The 20703-nt window shown below is 54.0% G+C and overlaps 1 protein-coding gene across 1 annotated transcript in view; it reads left to right on the top strand.

Annotated features, from left to right (window-relative positions):
• Window positions 1-12870: 12870 nt before the first annotated feature.
• Window positions 12871-20703, top strand: part of CMIP (c-Maf inducing protein) — a 235047-nt gene continuing 227214 nt past the window's right edge. Inside the window, exon 1 of the mRNA XM_061172842.1 lies at window positions 12871-13423. Coding sequence (XP_061028825.1) covers window positions 13127-13423 — 297 coding nt within the window. The 5' untranslated portion in view covers window positions 12871-13126. The remainder of the gene's footprint in view (window positions 13424-20703) is intronic.

The raw sequence follows: 20703 nt of genomic DNA, 5'->3' as shown, positions 1-20703 counted from the left end.
TGTGGGATCTTCCCAGACCAGGGCTCGAACCCGTGTCCCCTGCATTGGCAGGCAGATTCTTAACCACTGCGCCACCAGGGAAATCTCTTCCCCAGAGTTTTAATAGGACAATTTTCAAATATCCAGCGAAGGCAGAAGGATTTTACAGTGAGCGCGTGTGTCACCCCCTAGATTGAACCACTGACATGTTTACTGTGCTTTGTCACTTGCCTATCTATCTACCTGTCTCTCTATAGTTGGTAGCACTTTTAAGTTTCTTTTAACCTCAACACTCTCCTTGCTCTCATGTTTTTGTTTTGTTTTGTTTTGTTGCCATTTATTTGTTGAAGAAATCATGTCATTTGTCGTGTAGGATTTCTCATTTGAGGATTAAATGAGCTAATATGTGCATAGTGCTTAGAATGTAGTAGGTACCTAATTAACATCCATTATGACTTGTTTTTTTCTTCATCTGTATCTTCTGATTTTTTCCAAGTGGAAATATATCCTTTTTGTTAAAAAAAAAAAAAAAAAAAAAAGTTTAAAAGCGTTCCTGGGCTGCTAGACTTTTCAAAGCTACGTTGGTTTGTAGCCACAAGGGGTCTGTCTTCACTTTGTTTGCTGGGCCCACCCTATCCACTAGGCCCTGAGGAAGGACCGCCAGCATCGGGCAGTTGAAGATGGCAGAATGAGGGAGTGTCGAGATGGGAAACAGAGCCAGAGGGGCTCAAAGGAAATGCCCCGGGTGGAATCTGGGGGCTGAGGGTGGTGACACCAGGAGGGAGGCCCAGAGGAAACGCAGTAAAGTGTGAAAAGCTGCAGAAATCCCAGGAGAGGGTGGAAGCAACAGCACACATCATTAGGATGGCGAGGGAGCACACGGCCTGGTTTCAAGGGGCTGGGGCAGATGGAAAGGAGGAGGATGAGCCTCCCCAGGGATTTGACTCCACGGACTCCGACAACAGGCAGACACATGAGAAATACAAAGGATCCGGCATCCTCCGTCAGCAGCTGGAGAAGAAAAGCACGAGATTGGGGGCGGGGGAGAGCTCTGGGTTGGGGGATCAGGAGCTCTGAGCCTGGATTTGCCACCCATCCATCACCTGTGTGGTCTTGGGTAAGGTTCCTTCTCTTCTCTGACCCTCAGTTTCTCCCACCTGCAAAATAGGAGGGGTGGACCGAAAGCCCCAAAGGGGTTTCTTTGAGCTCTGGCAAGGCCAATGTTCCATCTCACTGACTGCTCCCTGTGGATGAAGGAGGGGGTCGCAGCTGCTGGGATCTGGATGCGTTGGTGATGCCCTTAGCACTTTTCCTTTCAAGGAGGCAAACACCAAGTCCAGGCTCAAAACTGTGAGTCACCAAGTCAAAGTACCAAATGAATACAGACTGTAGCTACACCGTCCTGGATTCCACTCCTCATCCCGCCCCTTCCTGCCCTGTGATCTTAGGTAGCATTCCACAGAGGATTGGTGATGTCTGTCAAGGCTGAAGAAATGGGCAGGACCGACTTTTCCTGAACCCAGATCCTGGGCTTCCGAGATGCAACTAATCCTCGGGGTAGATTTGGCTGATTCACCTTCGAGGAAAATCTGCTGAAGATCTTTAGCCAAACCAAATAGAGAAGTGAATAAATATAGAAATGAATCACTTGCCTGAATCTCTGGCCCAGGACCTAGACACCTGTCCACCATCACCATTGTGAAACCACAAGCCCAGAGGTCACACCAGCCGGCTTTGATGCCTGGGTCATTGTCATCCACGCTGAATGAAATTCATTAGTCCATTGTGAGCTGTACAGGTTTAATGCCTCTGCAGTTGCCTGATGACACTGGGGCTTGGTGGAGAAGGTCAGACAATGGGCCACCATCTGAATAAAAGCTCCCTAATGCCCCACCCAGGGTGCCCCAGTGGGTCCTCCTGAATCACGGCTGCTTCCTGGGAACTGCTCCCATGTGAGCTGGAGGACAGGAGGGCAGACTTGTGTCCATGCCTGTTCCAGGGAAAACAGGATGAGCGAAGCCTTCCGGGGCTGTAAGGAGCCAGGGCGTTATGGTGAGAACCGGCTGGGGCAGAACGGAGTGGCACTTCCAAAGCCGGCTTTGGGCTCTGTAAGGGGTCAAATTATGCCCTTCAAAAAAGATGTCCAAAGGGGAATTCCCTGGCGGTCCTGTGGTTAGGACTCTGCACTTCCACTGCCGGGGGACCCGGGTTCCATCCTTCGTCGGGGAACTAAGATCCCATAAGCCACGCAGCGCAACCAAGAGAAAAAAAAAAAAATGTCCAAGTCCTAGCCCCCAGTACCTCCACGTAAGGACTGTGACCTTATTTGGAAATAGGGTTGTTGCAGAGGTAATAAGTTAAAATGAGGTCACATTGGAATAGGGTGGGCCCCTCATCCAGTATGACTGTGTCCTTATAAAAATAGAAGTTTGGACACAGGCATACCAAGGGAGAACGCCTTGAACTTGAAGGCAGAGCTTGGGGAGATGCCTCTCTTTACAAGCTAGAGATGGCCAGCAAACCACCAGAAGCTACAGGACAGGCACAGAACAGGTCCTTTTCTCAGCGCTCAGAAGGCACCAAACCTGCTGACACCTTGGTTTAGAACTTCTAGCCTCCGGAGCTGTGAAAGAGTACATTTCCACTGTCTAAGCCACCCAGGCTATGGTGCTTTGTTACAGCAGCCCAGGAAAGGAGTTCGGGTGCTGACAGGCCAGAATCCTGACTTGGTGACCTCCCCTCTGGGAGACCTTGGGCAAGTTACTTTCCTTCTTTGAGCCTGGGGCCAAAGAACCTGAGACTCGGGGCCTGTCTGGATAAAATCCAGCCATCCATCGGATTCCTCACCTGGACATTTGGAGGTGGCGGGAAGCTGGGAGATGGTGCCCACTTAGCCCTGGTGCTTGGGCTGAGTTGGCCATTTCAGGCCCAGTGCCAGACACATAGCAGAGGCAGCCAGAGTCCCATGAGGCACTGGACCAGAATCCCAGAGAGATCAGGACAAAAGGCAGAGAGGAGAGAGGAGGCTTTGTGCAGACCCTGCCGTGTTTCCTGTTCCTCGGCTGGGTTCTCACGTGTATGTTCTTCCCATGGACTCCCCTTCCTTGAGGTAGCACGGGGACAATATATTAACTGATCTCTTTGCCTGTCTTTGGAAGTGCTTTGAAAACTGTAATGCGGGGAACACATTTTCTCGGCAAAACCCACCTTATTGAGAGCCCGTTGCACGTAGGTTAAGAAGCTGCAGGTCCTGCCCCAGGTGGTCCAGGCCAGGGGAGTGTCACAGGGCAGCGTGGAGAGGCAATAACAATGCTGTCATGCCTCTCCCTCCGACTCCCACAGTTCAAAATGAAACAGGACAGCCAGCAAAGTTCCAGCGTTTTCCATTGTCTACTGTAAAAGGCTTTTGCGAAATGTCAGAGATGGTGTTCATCCCCTTCCTCATCTTTTTTTTCTCTTTTTGAGAGACATGGGCTAACAGAGAAATTATAAAAAACATGATTGGGGCTAAAATAGGCAACATGGCATGGTGGCTAAGAGAACGAGTCTGGTACCAGATTGGCTGAGTTCAAGTGTGACCTTGGCAAGTTAATTAACCTCCCCACTTGTCAGTTTCCTCATCTGTACAATGGACACAATAAACCTCATTGCAATTTTGTGAGGATTAATTTAAAGGAATCAACATAGGCAAAGTGCTTACACCAGTGGCTGGCACACAGTAAGCCCTATGTGGCTATTTGCTATTATTATTAATAAAGTCAAGAAATGCACAAGGTTGGGGAACACAATGAAAGAAGTAGTTGTTATTTGGGATAAGACGTTTCTTGGGGGGGGGGTCTGACCAGATCACAGTGACCCACCTGACCGTCCTTCTCACCTCTAAGGAGGGGTTGCCAGCAGCCATATTTGTACAGCTCGGCTCAGACACTGGCTAGGGTGGGCATCTGGGCCAACTGAGCAACCAAGTTCTTCCCTTAGAACTGGACCAAAAGAGAGCTCCTAGTTTGTTGATCTCGCTGGTCTCTCGAATGGTCACCTTCTGTCAGGCTGAGGCAACACAGCAGAGAAAGCCAGGATGTGGGGAAGGATGAGTCAGAGAGAAGCAGGTACACAAAGCAGAGAGAAAGCTCCTGGGTCCCTGGTTGCTGGCTCTTTCTGAGACCTGCCTACCTTTATGCCCTTGGGGTTCTGTGAGATACCCTCGATTCCTTAAAACCCATTTCCACCCTTTTTGAAGCTACTCTGATTGGTGTCTGTTGCAACCGGGGTCTTGGTGAATACCTGGATGCTGCAGCCTGACTTCCCCTCGTTTCTTTGCATCTGCGAGGGTCTGCTCCCTGGAGTTACAGGAAAATGTCCACTCCTCTCCTGTCAGCCCAAGCAGACTGCAGTTTCAGTTTCGTGCTGTGGTTGAAGAAAGAAGGGACCAGGAGTTGAGCAACCGTTTTTTTCCCTACCATGTATTGGGCACTGACTTCTTCCTAAACCTTGTTCTGAGCACTTTACATGCATTATCTCACTTGCTCGATTGTGAGTATCATGATTGGATCTCTGTTTCACAGATGAGGAGACTGAGGTTCCGAGAGGTTAAGAGGTTTGGTTAGTATCACCCACCTAAGTCAGGTGGACAGCTGGGCTCCAGATGCAAAGTTTGTGCTTTCAGCCTCCTTCCCATCCTACCTGGAGCCCCTGGATGGGATCCTTCTGCTGTCCTGCTCTGGGATCTTGCACAAACCCTCGATCGTGTGTCAGCTGATGAAAGGGGGGTGTGGGGAAGTTTTGGAAGAGCCACACGTACTCCACACATGTAACACGTTTCCCTCCCCCCCTCCGATACTTCCTTTCCTTTTGCTTCTTAGCAACTGACTCAGAGCGGATGGAGGGGAAAGAAGTGAGGTCACATTTAAATTGGTCAATTTGAGCAGCTCACCGCAAAGGCTGGTGTGGGAGAGAGATGCAATTAATCTGAAAAACACAGTGGTTTTTATTTTTAAAAATATGATCCATGGCCTTCAGTCCTCTGTGGAGCTGTGCCAGGCATCCATTTCCACGAGTCAGCGGCAGCCTGGCGTTCGGGCTCTTCATAAAGTCCCCGTGAATTTTAAAAAAAAAGAATGGCATTCATCTTCATTTTAAAAAGTGAAACAAATCAATGCATGTTCATTGTAGAAAATTTGGGCTTGGGGGGTGGGAAGAGAGGCATAAAGAAGAAAGCAATATTTCCCTGTAATCGTTATAGCCATGTAATGGTTAGATTAGTCAGCCACGAAAGGAACAGACCACGATACGTGCACCAACACGGATGGATTGCAAAAATTGTTATGCTGCATCAAAGAGGTCAGACCCGAAGCAGGATATATCTCTTGACTCTATTTATATGGAGTTCAAGAAGGGGTAAAACTATCTGTAGTGACAGAAGGCAGATCGGGGGTTGCCTAGGTCCGGAAGTGGGTGGCTGGAATCAACGGCAAAGGAGCGTAAGAAACTTTTCTTGGGTTGTGGGAATGTTCTACATCAATACCTTGATTGGGGTGGTAGTTACCTGGGTGTAGACATTCGTCAACACTTATCAACCTGTTCTTTTAAAGTGGGTGCATTTTATTTCATGTAAATTATACTTCGATAATGTTGATTTCAAAAGGGAAAAGAATGACCTGTAATCCCACCACTCCAGAGATAACCGCTGTTAAGGTTTTGGTGTGTGTATATAAATGAATCCACTGATTGTGTGTAACAAAGATTAGTTCCAGATAAATGTTCAATCCTCTGTAATACTTTAAAAAAAAATTAACCTCAGATTTAATTATTTGGTGAGAGTGAGAAAGAAAGGCAGAGCGGGTGGTACTCCATGTTCCTTTGATGCCCACCTTCGCCCCCCCAAATCCCCCAAACCAGAGAAGTGGGTGGGGTGGCACAGTCATCACTCAGCCACCCAGTATCACAGGCTGCGAAGTAGGAATCGTGCTCCCACCCGCTCCTCCCTTCTTCCCCCGTGAGCCTAGAAAATGGGCTGACTTCACATCAGCTCAGAAGCAGAAGGGGCATGTTCCCCAACTTCAGGATGAAAACATGACTCCTCTCCTTATACCAGGAGAATAAGCACATTTTATTATTCGATCAGTACATTAAATGCCATCGGTACAGAGTGTGTGTTCCGTTAATGCTGGTGTCTCATGCCTGTTAAAAATGAGGTTCGGGAATGCTCTCCTGGGTGATGTAATTTTGAGACGGAGTTTTCAGATGGAGCTTCCGGAGCGCTCCCCAAAAGCAACAGTGCCATGGGCAGCTATGAAATTAAGAACAAACAATTCTGTTGTCTTGCTTTTGGTGCTTGGCATATGATTACAGGCATGGCTTCATGCCATTAAAGGGCTCCAAAAACACGACTCAAAACAGGTTGCACCTTATTTCATCCTGTGTGTCCTCGTGTTCCTTGACAGTCTGATAAAGCTGGCTGCGAGTTTCCTCCGGCCCCTGGGAAGTGGCATCTGAGGAAGGACGTGCCATTGCATGAACGTGGACAGTATAATCTCCCCCAGACTGGGAACCACAGGATGGCTGGGGAGCAGCCTGTACCGGCTGACAGGGTGGGAAAAACGTCTTCCTTTAAACCAGGGGTTCTCAATCGGGGCTGATTTTGCCTCCCAGGTGACATGGGGTAACGTCTGGGGACATTTTGGTTGTCACAAATTGTGGCTGCTCCTGGCATCTGTGGGTTAAGGCCAAGGATTCTGCTGAACACCCTGAAGTTGTCAGGACAGCCGTCTGCCGCCAAGAATGATCCAGCCCTAAATGTTAATAGCGCCAAAGTTGAAAACCCTGCAAAGATGCTGTATTGGGTATCTGTATCCCAGTTATTGGGCAGATGGGAAACATTTGGAGAAGTGATCTAGAGGAGGGCCTGCGATCAGGGCCGTGGAAACATGGGTTCTAAAATGACAGTGGCAACACAAAATAGCCAACGCTTATTCTAAGTGCTTACCCAGTGCCAGGCTGTGAGCTCGACACTGATTATCTCATTTAATTCCTATGACTCTGGAAAAAGGTACTGTTGCAGTCCCATTTTATAGTAAATCAACCAAAGATACACACAGCTGGTAAAGGAAAGGGCAAGGAGTTTGTTTTCTTCCTTGCATACTTTTTTTTGGGGGGGCGGGTGATTGGGGGAGGAGGGGTGTCTGATTCCCCTCGCTCGACTATGAGCCCATGAGGGCAGCATCTTGTGTGAGCTGGATCTGTAGTCCCCAACAAAGTCCTTGGCACTCAGTAGGTGCTAATAGACACATGTTTAATGGAACTGAATGAAAGAAGGAAGGAAGGAAGCAGGGCAAGGTTGCCTAGTGGTTAGAACATTGGTGTTGCAGTTTGATTTCCAACCATTCAGCAGATAACCATCGTGCATCTTCTCTGGGCCAGAACAGGCAGGGGCCTGCTCAAGCTGACCTATACTGGCTCATGAGAGCTGATTGTTAATTTTTCAGGAATTTTGCAAGCTGGTTGTCAAACAGCCATTAAACAAGATTGAATTAATATAAAGTTACGATTAAATAAATCATATTCTTAAAAAGGTAATAAAACTCACCACTTCCTAATTATTTGACTACATATTATACTACATTTTGTATCTCCGTTCTGTAGGTTATTTATGTCTCTTTCAGGGGTCGCCAAACTTCTTCTGTAAAAGGGCCAGGTAGTAAATATTTTAGGCTTTGTAAGCCATGAGCTGAGTCTGGCCCCTCAGCCACTGTTTGCTGCCCCCTGGAATGTTCTGTCTGTAGGGTAGAAACACTCTACAATGGGGTGCGTCTCTTCCCAACTTCACGTTCAGTGATGCATGTTGATAACCTGAAAACGGCCATGGTGGGAATATCTCCAACTGGGGAATTGTCAAATGCTATAAATCAGGGCTTCCCCGCCCCCCGCAAGCCGCTGGTTAAACATTCACCAGCGCACCACTGGACACAATGATGTGCAGAACTGGAACGGACCCTGCCCTCTTGCAGGGTACAGTGTGTTGGGTTTGTGCACCACTTCATAGCTGGGGGCGGGGGCAAGGAGGGAGCTGGGCAAAGGCTGCTGAGGATCTCCACTGGAGACCAGTCCGAGGAGGACACCCACCTGTGGGCGTCTGCCGGAAGGGGCAGGGCTGCTAGAAGCGGGTGCTTAGGTGGCCCTCTCCTAGGGCTGGCCGTCAGCTCCGATGCTCTCCTCCCCACCAGGGACTTGGCCACTTCCTCAGACCCCTTTGTGGGCAGCCAGGGTAACAGGTCTGTCTTTCCCCTCCGAGTTGGCTCCAGGGGTGACTTGAGGGACCTCGGGGTTGAGATGTGAGCTCACGAGGGCAGTTCCCTGCCTGCTCACTGCATTCCCCAAGCTCCTCAAGCGGAGTAGCTTCTCCACCAGTATGGCCCGGGGTAAGCCCGTAGTGGTAAGTCTCCCACTTGCTGACCCAAGTGGGAGAGGTACTTCCAGTGAGCAGGTGAGAGCAGGACGGTGCTCTTTGGGACTGCAGCAAAGAATGCAGAACACGGCAGCTCTGTCTGGTGACCTCTGTGAGTCCGCTGGCCAGTGGGGGCCCGAGGAGAGTGAAGGGTTCGTGAACTTGCGTGCCCTTCCTGCTGCTCCATAACCCTCTCAAGTTTGATGCCAGGAGGGTGAACTCTAAGGGGCCTGCACTGTTCTTTGCAGAGTCAGGGTTCCTGTGGCACCACGGATGACCTGGGTACGTGATCCATCAGTGGAAACTTGATGGGCTTGTGTCTCCTACAGAGGCTGGGGGGCTGGAGGGAGGGGACTTCTGAAGGAATCTGACAGCTGGACTTACTCATTTTTAGGTCAGGAACCTGGGACAGTGGGAGGCGAGGGGCTCTGCGTATCACCAGCTCTCAATGTGTCCCACCTCCTCACACCCTCACTGACCTCGCCCTACTGCCTGCATGTTCCTAAGCAACAGAGGGTGGGTGAGTCTGACCAAAAGTCACTGCCTGTCTGCGTGCAGGCACGGAGTGCTGCTGTCAGCCAGGAACTCGTGGTTTCTGTTCTCAAGGAGCTTCTGGCAGTATCTTGGGGGCTCCGTATCACCGACTTCAACCTCAGACCAAGAGAGATTCTTATTGAAAGATGACATTGATCAAATTCAACACTTTCTGCCTGAGTCCCTGCTCAGGAAAACATTACAAAGGAGGAGCGGGAAAAACGTGGACTTTCAGGTCAGAATTTCGGGTACAAATCTTGGCTGGATCCCCGTGGTTGTCTGATCCTCTCTGAGACTCAACTTCCTCGCCCTTAAGATGGGGATGATAAGAATTTTTGCCTTCTGGGTTGGTTGGAAGAAAGGAGAACAAATATCAATACATAATGCCCCCACAGGACAGGAATAAAGACGCAGACGTAGAGAATGGACTTGAGGACACGGGGAGGGGGGAAGGGTAAGCTGGGACGAAGTGAGAGAGTGGCATGGACATATATACACTACCAAATGTAAAATAGATAGCTAGTGGGAAGCAGCCGCATAGCACAGGGAGATCAGCTCGGTGCTCTGTGACCACCTAGAGGGGTGGGATAGGGAGGGTGGGAGGGAGGGAGATGCAAGAGGGAGGAGATATGGGGATATATGTATACGTATAGCTGATTCACTTTGTTATAAAGCAGAAACTAACACACCATTGTAAAGCAATTATACTCCAATAAAGATGTTAAAAAAAAAATATATATATATATATAACGCCCCCAGCATAGTACCTGGCACTTGGGTGCTGGTCATTTTATCATGCTGTTCCTGTTTAATGCTTACAAATCAACCACCATGTCAAGCAGTGTTGAGGATGTCTGGATAAAATCAGGGATCCTCTGCATCCTGGTAAATCTCGTTCTGCTGAAGTTTTGCCCCCTGAATGGGGTCCACAGATGTCCCTCGAGTGGACAGCAGCTGCTTTGTCTGCCACCGAGCCTCCCCACTCCATGATTTCCTGCTGGACCCCATCACCTCCCTCCCGGGTACCCTCAACAGCCTCCTCACCAGCCTCCCTGCCTCCAGGCTGCTGCTCTGCAAATCTTGTCCATGTCATGCTGTGGCCAGTGACCTTATGAAGGTGATATCTACAAGTCACTCCCTGCATGCCCCACGTGGTGGCTTCCCACTGCTCTCAGGGCAGAGTCTGGTCCCTGGGCCTGCATTTCAAGGTACTGCCCGCTCAGCCCCTGCTCACCTCTGAGGCCTCTGCCCTGCATCCACTGGGCTCCTTGCATGCCTTGGCAAAATGTCGGGGGCTCCCCTGGTGGCACAGCGGTTAAGAATCCGCCTGCCAATGCAGGGGACACAGGCTCGAGCCCTGGTCCGGGAAGATCCCACATGCCGCGGAGCAACTAAGCCCGTGCGCCACAACTACTGAGCCCGTGCGCCACAACTACTGAAGCCCACGTGCCTAGAGCCCATGCTCCGCAACAAGAGAAGCCACCACAAGGAGAAGCCCGAGCACCGCAACGAAGAGTAACCCCCGCTCGCTGCAACTAGAGAAAGCCCACATGCAGCAACGAAGACCCAACGCAGCCCAAAATAAATAAAATAAAAAACAAATTAAAAAAAAAAAAAAGTCTGGAGTTTCCTGCACAGGCTGAGGGTCTTCCCACCTCTTTGCCTTTGTATGTGCCATCCCCCCTTCCAGGAGCACCTTTCCCCTTCTTTACCTGATTCCTAAAGACCTCTTGGAGTCAGGACATGTCCCCAGTGCCACAGCCCGGCTGGGTTAGATACCCCCCCCTCCCCCTTCCTGTAGCCCCAAGCACAGTGTGGTCACTGTCTTTACATGGTCTTAGACCCTGAGCTCCGCACCTGGGCTCAGTCCTGGCTAGCTAAGTGAGCCTGGCAGTCTCTCTGTATCCTCACCTGCAGGAGGGGATGCTGATGGGTCAACCCTGTGTCATGGGTTGCTGTGAGAAGGAAAAGTTGCGTGCGTGCTTAGGACGCTGGGAATTACTCCTGCAACGGCAGGAGCTCAATCAAGGTTCGGACAACAGACCTAACCCCCTTGGCGGCGTGGCCTGGGCGTCTCGGTCACAACCACCCGCCATCCCCACCTCTGGCATCCACATCTGTGTCACCGGGTGGGGTCTCTGGCTTGCCTGACTCCTCCTTGCTTGATGGTTTTCTCAAGGCCGTTGATGTTCAGAACTTCAAGAACAGAATTTGCCAGCAGGCTGTGGGGAGTCAGTGAATTCCCCATTTTCCCGCCTAACTGTGCCTCCCCAGGGCTCACGAGGAGAGAACAGCTCTGCCCGTCTCCTGGGCAGGCTGGAGATGCGTCTTCTCTGGTGAGGGACACATGCGGGGGCCCTGCCTTCCACCCTGGCCCCAGCCCTGGCCAGGCTCAGGTGAGAGTGTTTGGGGGAGCCCTCATCTTGTCTGTTCTTGGGAGAGAGGGGGAGGGGGCAGTCCCCACTGTAGGGCTGCCGTGGACAAACTTCGGCACTCATGATGCAATTCAACGCATGCTCACACACTTGTGTGTTCACTACAGAGACACCTTCACTTAACAAAAAAGGCACAGATCTGGGGGTTTTAATGGTATTAACTGCAGAAGTGCGTGGCTGTGAGAAAGCCCCACCCCAGAGCAGAGGACTTGCTGCGTGGCTTTAGGTGCCACTCCTGATGGCAGAAAGGGAACGTTTTTTTGATGCACGGCTGGCGTTCCCGAGTGACACCATAGCTCATTCCCCAAAGGGGCTTCCAATATGATTCTCTCACAGCCCTGCGCAGGACCTGGGGATGCAGAGATGAATGACCCGGTCCCGGCCTGAGGGGAGAGGTAAAGATGCTGGAGCTGCTGGGGTGCAGGCAGAGGAGGGGGGCGCCGGTAACGCTGGGGAGGGATTTTGTTGTCTAGGTTCCTATTAGGAACTAATCAGACTCCAGGGGCAGAAGGAAGGAGGGGGGCTGGGGAGCCTGTCCCCTCTACCCCGGAGGCTTGAGGACCCCAAAGGCCACGGCGGGCAGACATCTGTAAATGATCAGGAGGCCTGCAGAGTCCTGCAGGCTGAGCCAGGGCAGTGTGGCTCATTCCCCGGATAACTGACGGGACATGTTCAATTCGAGGAAATATCTGTCTTGTGGCGCCATCTGGCCAGCCAGGTGGACGGCCTGAGCTGGGGTTCCGGGGGTGTCACAGGTCCTGCCTGCGGTCCTGTCCCCACACCTTCGGCCCAGCCCAGCCCGGCCCCGGTCCCTCAGGTTTGCACCTGGCCGCACCTCCGCCATCCGCGTAGACAGGTTTCGGGGCGCTGACATTTCGGATCCCGGCTGGCCGCGGGGGTAAGGGTGGGCTGCGGCGGCCGCGGCGCGTTCTCAGATCCGTCGGGCCGGCGGGCCGCGCGGCTCAGCACCGGCCTGGGCACCGGCGGGGGCGCGGCTCGGCGTGACGTCACGCGCCCCGCCCCCGCGGCCCCCGCCCACTCCCCAGGTTCCGGGAGGGGCGGGCCCGGGCCTGCCAGGGCTCGCCCGCCCCAGCCCCCTCCCCGGGGGCCGCCCCCTCCCGTCGAGCCGCGCCTCGGCCCCTCGCGTCCCCGCCCGGCGGCGGACTCCGCCTGCGAGAGGCCGAAGCCGCGGCGGCAGCCGCCGTTGCCGCCATTGACGTCAGAGGGGCGGGCACATGACCCCGCGGGGACCAATCGCGCGGGCGCCGAGCGGCTTCTGCAATCTCTCAACTGAGCCGGCCCCCGCGGCCCCCGCCGCACACTCGCCCGCGGACGGCCGCCCAGACACACGTACTGTACACACGAGCGGGCGGCGGGGCCGAGACACGCCCGCCCGCGCGGCCCCCGCTCACCGCCGCCGCCGCCGGGCCCCCGGCCCCCCCCCGCCGGCGCTGCCCCGCGTCCCCGCCCGCCCGCCCCTCCGCCGAGCCGGTCCGGCCGCCGCGAGCATGCATCCGACGAGCTAGGAGGAAGCCGGAGCCCCGCAGGAAGGACCGAGCGCCGGCCGCCCGCCCGCCCGCCCGCCCGGGCCCCTCCCCTGCGGGGCGCCCCCAGCCCCACACCCCCCCACCTTCCTGGGGGGTGGGGGGGTGCGGGACGCCGACCGGGGGCCCCGCCGCCCGGGCAGCCGGGACAGCCCCTCTCCCCGCCCCCGGCCCCCTCCCCGGCCCGGCCGGCCATGGATCTGACCAGCACCTCGGGCGGCGGCGATCCCCGGCAGATCGAGGAGACCAAGCCGCTGCTGGGGGGTGACGTGCCGGCCCCCGAGGGCACGAAGATGGGCGCCGTGCCCTGCCGCCGGGCCCTTCTGCTGTGCAACGGGATGAGGTACAAACTGCTGCAGGAGGGCGACATCCAGGTCTGTGTCATCCGGCACCCGCGGACCTTTCTCAGCAAGATCCTCACCTCGAAATTCCTGAGGCGCTGGGAGCCGCACCACCTAACGCTGGCCGACAACAGCCTGGCGTCCGCCACGGTGAGTCGCTCTGCGCGGCGGCGCGCCTGCACCCCCGCGCCTCCCTTCGGGGCCCGGGAGGCGCCCCCTCCCACCGGCTGCCCCCTGCCTGCCGCTGCACCTGGAGCCCGGGGCCTGCAGGGCGCCGGGGGGCGGGAAGAACCGGGCGCCCCCCTCCTGGCCTGGGCTCCGGACTGGATTGTGGAATCCAAGCTCTGCCCTGCCGGCGGGCTCGGGGAGACCCTTAGAATTATGGAGAGGATCTGGCCCACCCCGGACTGAGCATTTGGGTACCTCCAGGCCCAGCGCTTGTGTTAATTACAGATGGGACCTTGGGATAGACCCCCGAGGCTGGGCCCTGATGGTGGTGGGGTTCCCTTTCGGAAAGCGCATCTGGATCTGCGGCGGATGGGAAAACAAAACAACCAGGGAAAAAAAAAAAAAAAAAGAAACCCAACAACCTCAAAACCCCAAAACCCAAAGAATTTCCAGAAGCCAGTTCCTTTCTTTGCTCTCTACCCGTCTTTTTCCTGCCCGGGCTGGCAGGCAAAAGTGGGTGCTTCCCTTCCTGAAAAAATTTCACTGGCACACTGGGAGGATGGAAGGGGAGGGGGAGGGGGAGGGAGGGGGGGGCAGGGGTCCTGGGCTATCTCCTCCCCACGGGGGGCGGTCAAGTTCTAGTGCGGAAGCTGGCCTGTGGGGTTCTGGTCTTGCATTGTCTATGCAGTATTGTATACGTGTGTTTTGTTGCTGGAGGTTTTATTATGTTATTGTTACTGTTTTAAAATACATGGCTGGGACTGGGTCGCCCTCATGAGAGGGAGAGAAGTCATCGATCTGCTTCTGAAATCAAATCTGCAAGGTGGAGAGAGAGGGCTGTGGTGGGGTCGCAGCGGGGGAGGCTGGCGGGCAGGAGCCGGAACAGGATGCTTTGTGTTTTGAAACGAGGACAGTTTAAAGCACCAGCTCTGCTTGGGCCTGAGCCTTGCTGTGAGGGGGTCCCGTCCTCTAGGGAGAGGTGGCAGGTCTTCCCCAGAATGCACGCTCCCCTCTGGGGCAACCGTGATCCGGTTTATTAAGCACGGTGGTCGGGGTGGGGGCGCTGAATCTAACGCCTGCCCACACCTGTGCCAAGAAAACCCAGCCGGGAAACAGGGTGTCGCTTACATAGCATGTCACAAACATGTAGCATGTGCAGACATTTCCCCAGCATCCATGTTCCCTTGGCAGTGTGTCACAGGTCGTGACACATGCTCCAAGGAATGGGGAGGGGGAAAAGTTAGCAGAAGAAACCATACTCCTTGAAACAGCTCCCCCCCCCCCGCTCCCCCCAGGGCACGGAAGCACACGAGGACTTTTATTCTGAATTTTGGGTCCGACGTGCTCAGAACACCTATTTTTTCTTTCCTGTGGGCACATTGGTGCAATCTGCAAAGGCTGCTTTCTCGGGGAGGATCCCTGGTTGCCGAGAAGCGGTCCAGTTCCAGTCTCAGGCTCCTGCACGTTCTCAAACCTGTCCCGAGCCACAGGCCTCGGCATTTGGCTTTTCATTTGATGGAGGGAGAGCCTCAGAAAATTCGCCAGCGCGCAGTGTTTCAGATTCAGGGAGGAACTGGTGTCCTCAATAGTTCCCTGTCTGGGACCAGCAGCCTCCAAATCTGGCTTCAGAATTTCCCCCTGGCCGGGGCTGGGGGAGCTTTATTTTTTTTTCTGTCACCCCTTAAAGTGAAGGGGAGTTGGGGAGGAGAAGATGGCCGGGAGGCACAGTGACCCTCCGTGGGAAGGACAGGCCGAGCTCCCGTGCGCCCCCGGGAGAAGCCAGGAGCTGTGCTGCGCTGCCCACGGCTGGGGGAAGCCAGCTTTGGAGGCTCAAGGTGCCCCTCCCCCTCCCCAGTTTACCTCTGATTGCTCAAGAGGTATCTGTTTGAGAGAGAGAGTGGGGAGGAAGGGAGCCTGAAGCCCTGCGCTGGCTTCTCAAGCAGCCAGGGGCCCCAGCACCACCTTCCCCAGCCGTGGTGGGTGGCACCTTCGTCTGCTTGGGCCTCTCTGGAGAGGAGCCGTGATTTTCTAGACTGGGGGCCGAGGGCCATCCGTGGCCCAAGATTTGTCTCAGCAGAGCCTTGCTGTGGCGTTGGGAAGCGAGGAGGGAGGAACTACGCGCGAGTGTCCAATGGGCTGTCCCCTTTCTCCGCCTGTCGTTGGCGAGCCCCGCGGGCAGGGCAGGGAGTGTCCTTACATGTGGCCTTGGTGGGCTCCGGTGGGGTGCACGGCCCTCCCTGCTAGGGCCTGTGAGCGTGGAGGGGGGCTGCTGAGGCCGTGGCCTCCAGGGCAGGGGTGTGCGTGGCACCACCTCTGGGGACCTTGTCCTGTCCTGAGACACCTGGTTGTTGGTGTGTCCAGGCCCCCCCGGGAAGCAAAGCAGGCCCCTGAGGGGTTTCCCTGAGGCCCGGGCGTTATGTAATCTGTCTGCATTTTATAGTGCGGCCCAAGCACTCGATTGAGAAATGTGAGCCCAAACGAAACAAAGGTGAATTTGAGTGCAGTTCACTACAACGGAAAGCCCCATGTGGCCCAGCCTCGAGCTGCCGGGTGTATCAGGTGTTTTGTATTGGTCGTAGCCTTCCATAAAGTGTACATCATCCTTTTGTTAAGCCCTCTACACAGCCCACCTCAGAACCATCTGGTAATTATCTGGTTAATTGTGTGGGCTTCAGGCACAAGACTCGGAGTGATTGATCTGGATTCAAACCCATAAACAAACCAAATACACTCTTTGCCCAAACCGTCTTCAGGGTCTGTCTGCACTGAGCCAGTCAGTTGGATGGTAGTCAGAGCTACAGACCAGGCTTCCAGGACCACAGCTGCATCAGGCCTGGGTGGAGGCGTCCGGGGGCTCTCAGTCCCACCTGGCAGGCGGCTCCAGCTGGGTACACCCCCCAGGTGGACGGACCTCTCTCCATTCCCTGCCGGGGAGATGGGCTCAGCCTGGGGCCCCAGGGGGCCAGCGGCCTCACCCCCTGGCCTGGCTGTAAACTTTGCCTTCTCTGGGGTCAGGTTGGAGCTTGCCCCTGTGCCTATCTGCTGGGCCGGTTACTGATTAAATCCTTGCAGAGTCAACAGTGCCTGACATGGCCGGTGACAGCGCCGGGCCTGATGCACTCTGTGCTGGAGACTTTGGATCCAGAAGACTCATAAACAAAGGAGGAAACACAAAGGCGCCAGTGACCCGGCTGCCGTGAGGGGGGACTGGGAGGCGTCCGCCCCTCCCTGGGGTACACACGGCCGCACCTTGCCAGCGGAAGGGCGCATCTGCCCAGGCTGTGGCCTGGATACCGCCGTTCCTCATTCCCCTTTCGCGTCCAGACTTCCCAGTCCCCGGCCTCCCTGGGCTTTTTGTGGTTGCCAACCATGGTGTCGGCTGTAGCCAAGAAGGTTCGGGTCCTTGGGTCCAGAATCCATTTTGCCGTTCTCGTGTCTGGACTGAATTTGATCACCTGCTAGGCATGTTTGTCCTCTGGAAGAGGGCTTTGTCCGTGTGCTTTGTCTCCTCTGCACCAAAGAAGTACGAATCAGCTGCTTACCTTTTATTTTACCTTATTTTTTTTTAACATGTAGCACGTGGCATCTCAGAATGGGGAGGGTCCAATCTGATCAAACAGGGGTCAGAGCACAGGCACAGTAGCCTTCTTTATTCTCAAGCCTCGATTCATCAGTGACTTGTTTTTTAAATTTTCACCACTCTGCTGCTTCAATTGAAATGTCTCTGGGCTTTCTGTTGTGGAAAGGAAAAGAGGAGTCACCTCAGTTCTCGTTGGTTTCTTTAGTCTGGTGTTTTCTTGGGGGCGGCAACCTTCTGAAATTGGACTTATGCTTACAAAGCACCTACTGGGTGTCAGAGTACTGCCTTCATCCCGATGGTGGTTTCCCCTTGGGAATGAAAATCTGTGTCCTCCCGAGTAGTCAGAAGTCCCGTGGGAGCTCGCCTGTGTGCACACGTACACGCGTGTTCATTTCTCCGCTTTGTCACTTACACCTCCTCCTTGTGCCCGTCCTCCCCGCCTTTGATTTATGTGATTTTTTTTGTGGCATAAATAAACACAAAGAATTTTTTTTTTCTTTCAGTGCCATTTGTCATAAGATTTTGGAGTATATCAGATTTGTTTCCCAGGTTACTTGTCTGATTGGAGGTGGTGGAGGGGAGGGGCTGAGACAGAAGCGGAGGAAAAAATCTGAATTCTCTGTAAACAGCACACGTGGTCTGCCTTCCCCAGGCTGTAATAAATAAGTGCATTTTAAGGAGGGAGTAGTTTTGATGCTGCCATTCTCCTGGCGCAATCCGAGATGCCTTTTCTAGCCGCTGGCAAAGTTGTACCAGTCCAGGTTGAAGGTGTCTCGCTCGCTGCTCATGGCTGGGCTTTGCTGCCGAGCTGGCTTGGGCTCCGTGGCCCACAGGTGGCTGTGTATAGTGTTGCCCGCTCCTCTGTGCCAACCGGGGAGCCCGCTGACTCACCTGGCAGTGGGAGAGGGCATTTCTGGGGCACCACGTCCGGTGAGGCTTAGGGGGAGCCTGGTGACCGTGTCATCCTAAAAAACCGAAGCTCTCTGAGGGTGCCTCGCTGCCGGCCTCAGCTTGGCCCACATGGATGGTATCCCCTTGGTGTGTTGGTGGAATGAACATCAGAGATGGTCAAGTTGCGCCTTTGATTAAAGGATTAAGTGAGATTAAGCAAGGCAGCCTAATGGTTCAGGGCGTCTCCACCGTGGGGCAACACAACGGGGTTTGCTGCCACTTGTACCGGCTCTGGATTCTGAGGTTACAGCTTCCTGGCTGTGTGACTTTTGGAACGTTGCTTTCCCTTGCCGGGGCTTGCTTTTCCTCGTAGAGGGTGGGATAATCCTACCTCATTTACAGGGTTGCTGAAAGGATTGGGGATCACTCAGATTAGCACCTAGCAGGACGGCCAGCACACAGTAGGGGTATGACAAGGGGCCTGTATTCCACTTTGTGTTTTCCTAATTACCCTGAGAGTGCTTCAAGAAATTCTGCCCAAATGCAAGGGATTATTGCTATTTAAAAACGGGCAGTCTCTAGAGGAAAGTCTCCTGAGATGAGCGGTGCATTTGGGAAAGTTAGGGGTATTTAGTGGATCTGGTATGTATGAAAGCAATGAAATTGTTGAAAGCAGTTTAAGAAAAATTTCTCAGGGGGCACAGTCTAGTTTCTTTAAAAAAAAATACAGAACTCTTTTTTTTTGGAAAATTGAAATAGTAACGTGCACATCAAATAAATTCAGATGGTACAACAAGGCATATAAGGGAAAATGAAGCTTCTCTCTTATTCCACGGGCCCATGGCCCCTAGTTCTCCTCCTCGCAGGCCAGCCCTGCGTCCTTGCTGAGCATGCTGGGCATTTACACACAGTTCTGTGCCGTTATTGTTCATTGGACGGTGTGTTTTGGCAGTCATTCTAGATCTGTGCCTGCACAGCTGCTCTTCCCTGCTGCATGGTGTTCCGTCATAGAGGGGCACCGTAATAATGTAGGTAGACCATCCCCTATCACTGGACATTTAGGTTAGCCCCAGGCTTTTGCAGTTTCCAACAAGACACTTTCCACTTTGATTGAGTGGAGTTGTTTCTCTTTTGATAATTTGAATGTTTTTTGTCTACTTCTTTGGTGAGTGTTAAAATATTTAGTCCCACAGTGCTTTGCAAGGGTGAGCTGACCCTCCCTCAGAGGGGGGAAGGGCAGTGCTGCCTGGGGTCACTGCGGTCTGGAGTCATGCTGGGGTCTGGCTCACGGTCACTGGCTAGGGAGCCTCCTGGGGGTCTGGCCCCCCAGCCCCACCAGGAACTGGTCGGGGGCTCCGGGCAGTCCCGCTGACCTCTGCCCCAAGGACAAGGGTCTGCATGGCCAGGAGGGCTGTTTCCTGCTCCACCTGCGAGCATCGTTTTTGTCCCCAGGCTTCCTGCCTCCCCAGGATGGAAGCCAGGCCGCCTGGCCCCATGGTAGAGAAAAGGAGGAAGTGACAGTGTCTCTTCCCTGCTCCGGGCTCTGGTGACAAGGCACCCAGTGCCTTCAGCGGGCCACCGAGGGAGGCCGTGTGAGGTTGAAAGGAAGCGTGGCTGATACCAGCAGGGCCCTACAAAGGGTGGTGCGGCACGTGTGTGTGTGTGTGGGGGGGAGGGGTTCACGTCTGTTGGGGGAAGGGGGCCACAGAGCACATAGTTTTGGTGCCGAAATTCAGTGCTGTGCTGAAGCTGAATGTCCAGTAGCCATTTCTTTACACCTGCCACATACCGGTGTCTGGGGTGTCAGGAAGGTGGATGGGGGAGAACAGCCAGTCGCAGCAGAGGGGTCAGACAGGCAAGCTTGAATCCTGCCCTTGCAGCGTCCTAGCTGGTGGGTGACCTTGGGCAGGTCACCTAACCTCCCTCCTTATCTGTGAAATTCACATTCTGGGGACTTCCTTTTAGCGTGATGTCAGGATTAGGTGGAGTAAGGCACGGCAGTTCATTCAACAGATAAATATCACTGTTTGTAGGCACTTTGAGGAAAACCAGCCCCTGCCCTCCTGGACTGGGGTAGGTGACAGACAATGAACCACTGAGCAAGTAATTATAAAATCTGTCTGGCCCCGGAGAACACAAAGCAGCGGTGGGTGGGGTGTGCGGGGCTTGGGGACCAGGAGCCTTGCTACTCTGCACATGGTGTTCAGGGAAGGAGATGGTATCTAGTGGGGGAGCATTCTTGGCAGAGAGGATGGCAAGTGCAAAGGCCCTGAGGCTGGACCGGACTTAGAGATCACCCAGTGAAGGGCCCGGATCTTAGTAATTGCTCTACAGTTGTCATCACCCCTGCCTTCCAGGAGCTGTTATCATCTATTAAAAAATATTTATGAGCACCCAGAATGTGCTAGGTGCTGGGCGTAAAGGCAGCTCCCTGCCCCATGGAGCTTCCTTCGTTTCTAGCGTTTCTGGGGTGTGTGTGTTTTATTTAACCCGCTCCCTCCCATAGCGAAGAATAGCAGTGCTTTAAGAGACTCTTACATTACCAAAACCAGCTCCCTTTGTCCGTACTGCGTTACAAAGGTTCTAGGACCTAGCACACCCTAATCATTGAATTCGCCTCAGGCTTTTTTCCAACAGGGAAGCGCTGAGGGGGGGAAGCGCTGAGCGCCAGCGTGTTGCCCCAAGACCCTTCCACATGACTCAGCAGCCGGGCTGGGATTCACACCCAGGACTCCCCGCACCCGTAGCACCTTCACTGCCTTCCTTTGTCATGGGTTCTCCTGCTTTCAAG

The sequence above is a fragment of the Eubalaena glacialis genome, chromosome 18, assembly GCF_028564815.1.
Source record: "Eubalaena glacialis isolate mEubGla1 chromosome 18, mEubGla1.1.hap2.+ XY, whole genome shotgun sequence".
In the NCBI taxonomy this organism is placed as follows: Eukaryota; Metazoa; Chordata; class Mammalia; order Artiodactyla; family Balaenidae; genus Eubalaena; species Eubalaena glacialis.
Note: the sequence above shows the minus strand (reverse complement) of the source record. Positions and strands in the feature narration are given on the sequence as shown.